This window comes from Coccinella septempunctata, chromosome 4 (genome assembly GCF_907165205.1).
Source record: "Coccinella septempunctata chromosome 4, icCocSept1.1, whole genome shotgun sequence".
NCBI lineage: Eukaryota > Metazoa > Arthropoda > Insecta > Coleoptera > Coccinellidae > Coccinella > Coccinella septempunctata.
Window position 1 is genome coordinate 12,568,714 of NC_058192.1, and position 8,857 is coordinate 12,577,570.

Sequence of the window (8,857 nt, forward strand, 5' to 3'; positions counted from 1 at the left end):
CCTGGTACTAGATGAGAACTTCTAACAAATCAAAACTGTGAACTCGTCCTAGTATTTGGAAAATGTCCTGAATATAGGACAACACGTCGGAAAATACGACATTTTTCACCCAATAGTCGGCTTTAATTAGGAAAGATAACCTAGCACATGACTTTTATAATTGAAAAAAAAATCCCACAGGTTTGCTTTGGCCATATCACTTCTTTTGTACTTCTCCCTCGTATTCTGCTATAGGCTAGTGCCTATACTATGAGAGAGTCTAGCAGGTGAAATACACATTTAGAGCTCTACGTACAAAAAAAGCATTTAAATATGCTGTGACAGAACCGTTAGATACGTTTATACCTAATAACATACCAAAAATAGCGAATCAAATAGGTACAATCTCTTGATAGTGAAATTATTCGTTATTATCCCTCGAATTAGAAGATTTGCATTGAATTTGTCGTCTGGATACCCGAATCCATTGCTGTTTACTAATTATTATTGGTGTTTGTAAGTCTCGTCACGCAAGGTTTTATCAATCATTAACCAAATGTATTCGTGAATAAAAAGGAAGTACCTACATGAAATATTCGTTTTGTGTTGTTTCCTTTTCCTATGAAAGGTTTTTGAACTTGGACACCAATTTGAATAACATCCATGGGGCGGTATAATCATTTTGATAATAAGAATATTGGGGGACTTTAAAAAATCATCCCAGAAGAATCATACCCCTTTGAAACCTTATAGTGAAAGTATTCACAAAACCCTCTTTATTTATTATACCAAAAGTTATCTAGATTAACTACTGACGAATGTCCTAAATTTAATTTCAATTTGAGGTTTTTTTTAAGATTGGGATGAGGTCAATTTGAATAGATTTCATGTTTACTGAAAAACAAAGTGACTTTGTTTATACTAAATGAATGTTATCTATATAGATGGTAATCTAGTAGATGTAGTTAATAATAATAATCGGTAGGTAACGAATGTAGAGTCCAGATTATAATTTCAATTTTTATTATTAATAGGTATTCAATTTGAGTGATTGTTTTATACTGAATATGGTTGAAGTTGAGGTCAAAAAATCCTTCATTTCTCGTGAAGTTAAAAAATTAAGCACCTTTTTTTGTTTACTGAACTCATCACTTCAAAATATGACATGATGCGGGTAGTAAAAATGAAATGAATATAACAACTGAGACTTTCGCACGTGTACCTATCTACAACTAAATGCCACTAAACCCTGGGAAGGAGTTCACCTTTCAGCATATTTGAGAATTGGAGCGTGAACACTTGGTGTACGATTGCAGTTATACGACTGAAATTCAGACACTCGTTTAGTACCCCTGTCAGCGGGAAATGGGAGAAAAAGGAGATTCATTTTGAGGTAAATTTGTGGGATTCCAAATATATAGTTGAAAGTTTGGAACTTTTCTTTTGTGTCCAAACGAAAAATATAACTTTTTCTTTTTAACATAAGTGGTGTATAATATTTTTCAAATATTACCAGAAATAAAAAGTTGTGTTTATACATATAAGAACATCAAAAGATTGTTATTTCACGATAAATTTAAGAAATTATGAATAAATACATACGTCAATTCATTCATACAGCTCGATTATCTTCACGCAAGGGCGGCTCGTCAGAGGAGGCAAGGGAGGCTAAGCCTCCTCATAAAGCTTAGAGCTAAAATACATTCATTTTGGGCATGTTCTTTTTTTCAGAAAGTAATTTCTATATAAATTTTCCGAACACCTGAACTAGATATTCAGATAAAAATTTGTTCATTTTTCGGTCCTCCGCTCATAAAAATCCAGCATAACAATCATATAATCCACCGGCCGCGTACGCGTCCGCCGCGTCGAATGTGAATATTTCCTAGGACTGCCCTTAGACAAAAGTCTTCTTTTGTCTAAGGGACTGCCTATTCGGATTTCGGACGGAGGCTGTTGGGCCTGCTGCTTCCGTTGGTAGTGTAACTCACGCATACGTTCTCTGGACTCACATACTAGCCGAACAAGAATTCAGCTGACTTACTGTACCACATTCGCCCGTAAAATGTACCAGAGGAGGCACAGCTCCCCTGTTCTCCATCGATTCTTTCGTGCCGTCTTCGACTATATTCGCATGATCTCCGGCGGTAGGGGCGTTGTCCGGCGGTAGTTGTTATGATTTCAATTTTCAATTTGAATGTAACGACTTCGTGGAGAACTGGAACTTCGGGAAATTTGTGATATATTCTTGTTAAGATAGGTTGTTCTGTTAGGGCGTTAGGGGTAAGTACTGATACGGATCAAAAAATAAAATGGAATTGAATATTGAGAATCAACTGTACACGTTGTTAAAACCTTTACAAGACCTCCACCAAATTTAATTACACTAAAGTCTACCGAAAATCGTCAGAATAGAGGTTTCAGTGTTGTTTGGTACGATAAATGTGATTGGTTAACTGGATCGATCAAACGGGAAAAATTATTTTGCTGGCCATATTTACTATTTTCTCATCAAACAGAATATACTTCATGGTTCAAAACAAGGTTTTCAGATTTGAAAAATATACCGCGTTCTATCGAAAGGCATAACAAGTCAAAGGAGCATATAAGCATCCCCTTGCATTGAAAATTAGTCTTAGAACTGGCAACTTTTCATTATATTGAAGAAGTATACTTTATTGACTGATAAGAGTTTGTTCCAACACTCCTCGAAAACTATTAGCCTCCTCAGCTCTCATGACCACGAGCCGCCACTGTCTTCACGGATAATAAGTCTGATTTATTTATGTACCAGATAATTTATTCGGTTTAGTTTTATAAGCATCAGATCGTTTCATTATTATTTGGTTCGGCTTAATCCGAAATTTACTGCCTATTTGACGACTGAAAAGTATTTTTATCATTTCCATGATAGCAAATTTTTTTTTCACGTTTTATATCGAATGAGAAATACATAAATTTTTGAAATGAAAATGTAGGTAAACCAGTCAATCAATCAATTTGAAATTTTTCGTGGTTGAAAACTAGTAGAAAAAGTACCTGAATATTGATTTTGTCCATTATTTTTGATAAAATTGAATATTTTTTCCGCTGTTGCAAGATAAAATGGAAAAATTTGTCAATTTGAAGTCAACAAAAAAAATCAATAGATATCTACATATTATATTTTAGGGTGAAACCTTAGTATGCGCTTTACATTATCTATAAAGATGGATATTTATTATCGATTGTTCGTCAGTGTAGGCGAATAAACATTTCACTGACTAACGATCTTTTCGTTATCAACGAAAAGATAAAGAAAAATTATTCTAGTGTCCAAGTAGTTGAATCGTTTAGTTTCCAATATAAGCCGTGACATCATCGATGATACACTTTTCAACATTTCAACACAGCAAGAAACATAAATTTTCTGATTCGATGTTCTATGAAACGAAGAAGAAGATGATGTTTGTACATATCAAACTTTAAAATAGGATAAAAGCCATTGAATTGAATGGATGTAATAATTTTTTTTTAAAGTGAAATTCATTTTGTATGATTTGATTGTATCATTTTACCCACATTGCCACATTGAGATTAAAACTAGTCGATACTAAATCTAGTCAATCTCATTTTGAATATGTCTATGCAGATGATTTTTGAGTGAAATGCGTGGTCTTTTGGTTAGTCAAATTATAACTTATTTCCATTAGTGGCGTGGATATTTTGAGGAAGTTCGACATAATAACTTTTAATTCCTGAGCTATTTCAAACAACTATATGGACACCCTTGTAGGTATGCCAGCATACATACTTTTCAGCCTGTTCAAAAACAATTGAAAACCATTTTTTTCGATAATTGTTCAACTGCTTCCTGTTCAGCATATTCCAAGAAATAACAACAATAATAATTCAATTTCCACGCTGATGAGATACCTTGAGTATTAATTGAGAACCTCAATCGGTTCACTTCGCTATCAAATACTAGAATAGTGAGTTAAATGCCACAGAGTGTGAGGTCATCAACTGAATTATCAATGGATACAATTCGTAGTCTCCTTGGATCACTTTCTTCTACATATACATGAACGCTTCCATAGTGACCTGACAATAATTAATTAACCAGAGATTTGAAACAGTTGTTTGTATGGGCGTTGTTAATTGTTTTGGTTGAGTTGAGAGAAAAGTCGATCTATTGAAACCATTATTGGGAACTAGGGAATGCCTTGGCTCGAAAATATTTCCTTATTATCATATATTTAAAGCTGCATTCACAATCAATTCGCGGGCCGAAGTGCACTTCGGCACGAAATTTACCATTCGCAATAATCTTGGAACCATATACTCAAATGAATCAAAAATGTAACTGATCAAAACATAAGCATCAGCATCATCTATAGCCGGCACGAAATTCCTTGCCGAAGTGATAGTTTGCGACTTGCAAGAAATTTGGTCTTGAATTTCATTGTGAATGGTAACGGAGAACGCCATCTGCTAAGCTTCCGTGCCGAAGTGCACTTCGGCCCGTGAATTGATTGTGAATGTAGCTTTAGTCCATCTAATAAACGCGATGATCTCATTTGGAACTCTGGAAGTCATCGTGTTACAGATAGTGAGCATATTTGAGGATGGTTCTCGTCCTTTGAGGATATGTATCAAATTGAGCTCTACGATGATTTTCTTGAGAGATACCCTTGTCGAAAGTTGAAATACTTACATATCGCTAAAATGCATGGTAGAAGTAGTCGGAATATTCCAAAGCAGAGAAAATAACTTCCCATCTCCGCTTAAGTCTGTAAGGAAGAGAAAAATAAGTCATTACTGCTATGGAAGATTTACAAGTCAATAAAACGAAACAAATATGGACGAGAAGAGAGAATTATTTCTCCACGAAAATAAGGAGGGTTCTTATCTATGGGCAACACGAAGTTTTATATCTGTTATGCAGTTGCTGCTGTATAATGAATTTTGTCCGTTGAGGGAGTAATTTTCGTTTGAATTAGGCATTTTTTTAGTCCAACTGTACATAAATGAGTTGTACATCAGTTCTATTTTAATTATTCTTGAAAATTCATTGAGACCGTCAGTTTGTAATTTTTCGTTTGGAAATTTGTATGAATTATACGTAAAAAATTCTCTCTCGAATGCACTGAATCATGGCAAGTACAATATACATATGTACATAGTCGTTACAAATTCACCAGAACCAAATTGATAGGTACGAGTAGTACAAGGTCATAGTGCCTCATAGTGCATTTTAAAGATAATCTGTTTTATTCCATATCTATTTTTAGGCTTGGGTAAATCCATTCCTATTGTTAACGACATAAAGAATTCGTTGAAATATTTCAGCGTGATGCTTAAAAAAATCTTCATATCATCCTTTGTCTTAAAATTTACCCCCTTGGAAGTTGAAGCTTGTTCACTATGAGCGATTATTTTGTCGAAATTTGGAAGAGATAGATAAAATTCATTATGCTAAAGTGATGAAGGTTTACTGAATTTTTTGCGATATATTGCCTTAGATTATAAAACCTTTTTCCCGGAGAATACTTCTTCATAACGCATCTTTTTTTTTGAGAAAAAATATTTGGATAATCTCATATTTTGAAAATTAGCGCAGAAATTTTGAGTAATCCCTCCATTTATCCCCTCTACTGGTAAAAAATATTTTTCGGTAGTACCAAACACTTTGGCGAATTCAAAAACCAATGAATATTATTCAACGTAAGTAGTTCTTCTCATATTTCTACCTCCAGAATCATAATTTTAAAGTTACAATTTTTTTGGCATATGTGTGTTGAACTTGATAATAATTCGTATCCTGCAGAAAGACTAGGACTTGTTTGAAAACACAAATATTCCAGAAGTGTGTATGAAAAATTGATTCCCTATGCACCCAATGATATCAATGACAATGCTTATGTAAGGGGGTTGTGAATTTAATCGTGTAAAATGGTCCTTCGTTCCAACAGTGGTTATGAATTATTCTATGAATAAAAACCTGTTATTAATGTTATATTGTACCCTTAAATTAGAAGAGGTTGGGCTCACCACACATCGTACTTTCTCTCTACTTTGCATGTGGAATAATTTCGTTAATGCTCCTCTCTCTTAAAAACGTCTTTTTCGCATGCAAACACTTGTTAAGTTTTATTATATATTTATCGTTTTCTATTTCAGGAATTAATTCAAATGGTGTAACGGAATTTGTCAGTACTTTGACAACAATAATCAGATATTTTTCTATTCGAATTGTCAGGGAAAACTTAATTATTCAGTTGAAATTGGAAAAATTCGAGAGTATTACCTATATATTTTAATTCAATAACCATTTAGAATGTATTTTCGGAGCAAAATGATTATATATATATATGAATTTCCAAATTTTTCATCTATCAGTCAGCGTTTTGAATCATCATAGATACATATAACGAATTGTAGCAATATTTTGTTCTATCATCAATCACAATTCTTTATTTTCGTGTATTTTCAATGATCGAAGCTAAAAGAAGTTTTATAATTTCTCATCTGTTCTTTTCATTGCATTTTTCAATGTGGATCCTCCCTACTACTCTAACTGAGAATTTTTCCTGATGTTTAGAATTACTTTTACAGTTGGCCCAGAAAACAGGAAAGCTTCCAGATTATCGATGTTCTTTGATGAACTATTAGTCAGAGCTGTGTTTGTGGAGTGTTTATTTCTTGTTATAATCAAGTGTTTGTAGAGCTAAGTGGTGATCTCTATTTATAAATTTTGTGGCTTTCTTGCTTGTACTACCGAATCATCTCCAAATGTTTGAATAAGATCTATGAATTCTCATTATCATCGACAAACATACAGGATATTTACCTTAGTAAAGGTCAAAAATATTACAAAAATATTTAGAAATGCCCCAGTGTTTTCTACAGTTTCATGTGGTTTTCTTAACGGTTGATTTTAGAGCATTAAAACAGAAACAAAATTTTTTTGACAAGCACCCAAGGTTTGAAATAATGCCAGGTTTTAAGCTGCAAATATGGATCTTGCGAGAAGTTTCAAGGGCTTGTTACCCCTGAAAGTAATACTCAAACAAACTTAAGGCATATTACCTAATTTTTTGTTCAGAATAATGGGAATAAAGGGATGCATGTTTGACCCCATGTATTATTTATTACACTTTACGTAAACGCCCTGTAGTTAATTTTGTCTCTAGACTTTGAATGAAAAGGTTCAAATATCAAAAATAAATAAGCAATTTAGCAGTAATAATAAATATGATAACTCCTTCTAATAAATCGCAAAAAAATGGCCCTTTTCTCATTCATTATTTTATAATATATCTAATGTATAATATCATTATAACTAACTGCTGTTTATGAATGCAATTTTTGTCTTCTTTTCTCTTTTCCGAAAATATAGTGATAGAGTTAGTTGACTGAATGAAATGGAACATCTGATTCGGAAAATCTACCGAAATGGATCAAACGATGAAGAATCTAGTGAAAAATTCCATTTAGTTCAAAACAACTGATTACGGTGTTTATTCTGTGTTATTTTTAATTCGTTCGCTTGTGTGCATCAAAAATTTATTGAGGTAGGAAAACTGTTAGGAAAGTGCGGTATTTCCTTATCACATGTTTGAATTGTCTGAATTTCAGATTAAAATGTTATTCCAATTAAAAATAAGTCATAGTAAAATTAATTCCCAGTTTTCGACTTGAAATGAATTTGAAAAGTTCAACCTGTTAATATAACCTCAAAATTTCCCGTACCTTCACTACAATTATTTCAAGTTATAATGATCATCAATGTCTTAATATCCCATATTCTTTCGTTTCGATTCACATCACAGTACACAGCATCTCCCACACGTTTTTGAACATAGACGTGATGTCGAATTGGTTTTGTTTATGTCGGACATCCGCAATCTGTTTCGCGAACGTTTGCGAACAAACTGACAACTGCAACCAATCGCCCCTGACTATTTTTTTTTCACGAATCCGTTCACAAGGAAGGATGTAACCTGAACATGTGGACGTTTCGGCTGTTTTACGCATGCTAAGCACCGCGCCTTTGCTGTCTTCTTCCTGTGCGCGGCACATGCCATACGCTATCCTTTTTCCAGGAGCGTAGCTACGTGCGGTGATTTTCGGCGATAGTCATTCAATAGCCTGTTACGGTTCAGGCTAGGTTGCCAGGTCCTTCAATTTTTCCCAGAAGATTTGAGGATATTTAAAATTCGGTTAGGTAATAATTAAGGACTTGTCACAAAATTTAGATGAAAACCAATAATTTTTATGAATGAGTTCCTGCTTTTCGGTACTAGAACAGCCGATTGTTCATAACTAGCTATACCTACCTACACAATAAAAAAATAAATTTTCCTCTATCTCATATCCATATGTCAATAAAGAAGGAATAAAATATTATATAATTCAAAAGAAGTCCACAAGATTATTACAATTTAGATATTCAGTAAGAGGGTGCCGTTCAAAGTTTATCAGAAGTTTCTTACATTATCAACAATTTTCAACGATTTTCATAATTTTTTTATTCCAGTAAATAATAAACAGTTGAACACAAACTTTTGTTGTTCCCAAAGTTACCTGAATTGAATATGTATAATTGCTACCTGATGAAAATTCATGACAAAACAAAAAAAAAACTAAAATTATGCCAATTATTCCAAAACTAACTTTTTTACATACCATTTGAAAAAATATTCGATTAAAGTAAAAAAACTTCATTGAATGATGTAGTATAGCAGTTCATAAAACTCATTGTAGTGAAAGTATTCTCTTGACACCGCCCAAAAATGCCCATTCCTATCAAAACCTTCCACACAAGAATCACCTGAAATATGGCCAATTCCATTGTTAGGATTGGAAAGAAGTCCACTATCTGCAGATTTTGGAA

At 33.3% G+C, this 8,857-nt stretch overlaps 1 protein-coding gene across 10 annotated transcripts in view; it reads right to left on the bottom strand.

Moving 5' to 3' along the window:
- The window catches only part of LOC123311077 (piezo-type mechanosensitive ion channel component), a 49,296-nt gene extending 41,390 nt beyond the window's left edge, over positions 1-7,906 (bottom strand). For 7 of the 10 annotated variants that reach the window (XM_044894843.1, XM_044894844.1, XM_044894851.1 and 4 more), the window contains exons 1-2: positions 7,714-7,905; positions 4,676-4,751 (exon numbers count right to left, since the gene is read on the bottom strand). In XM_044894843.1, coding sequence (XP_044750778.1) covers positions 4,676-4,739 — 64 coding nt within the window. In that variant the 5' untranslated portion in view covers positions 4,740-4,751; positions 7,714-7,905. Of the gene's footprint in view, positions 1-4,675; positions 4,752-7,713 lie in introns of all 10 variants that reach the window. The other 3 variants (XM_044894842.1, XM_044894852.1, XM_044894845.1) reach the window with 3 other exon arrangements.
- Between the last annotated feature and the right edge of the window lie 951 nt (positions 7,907-8,857).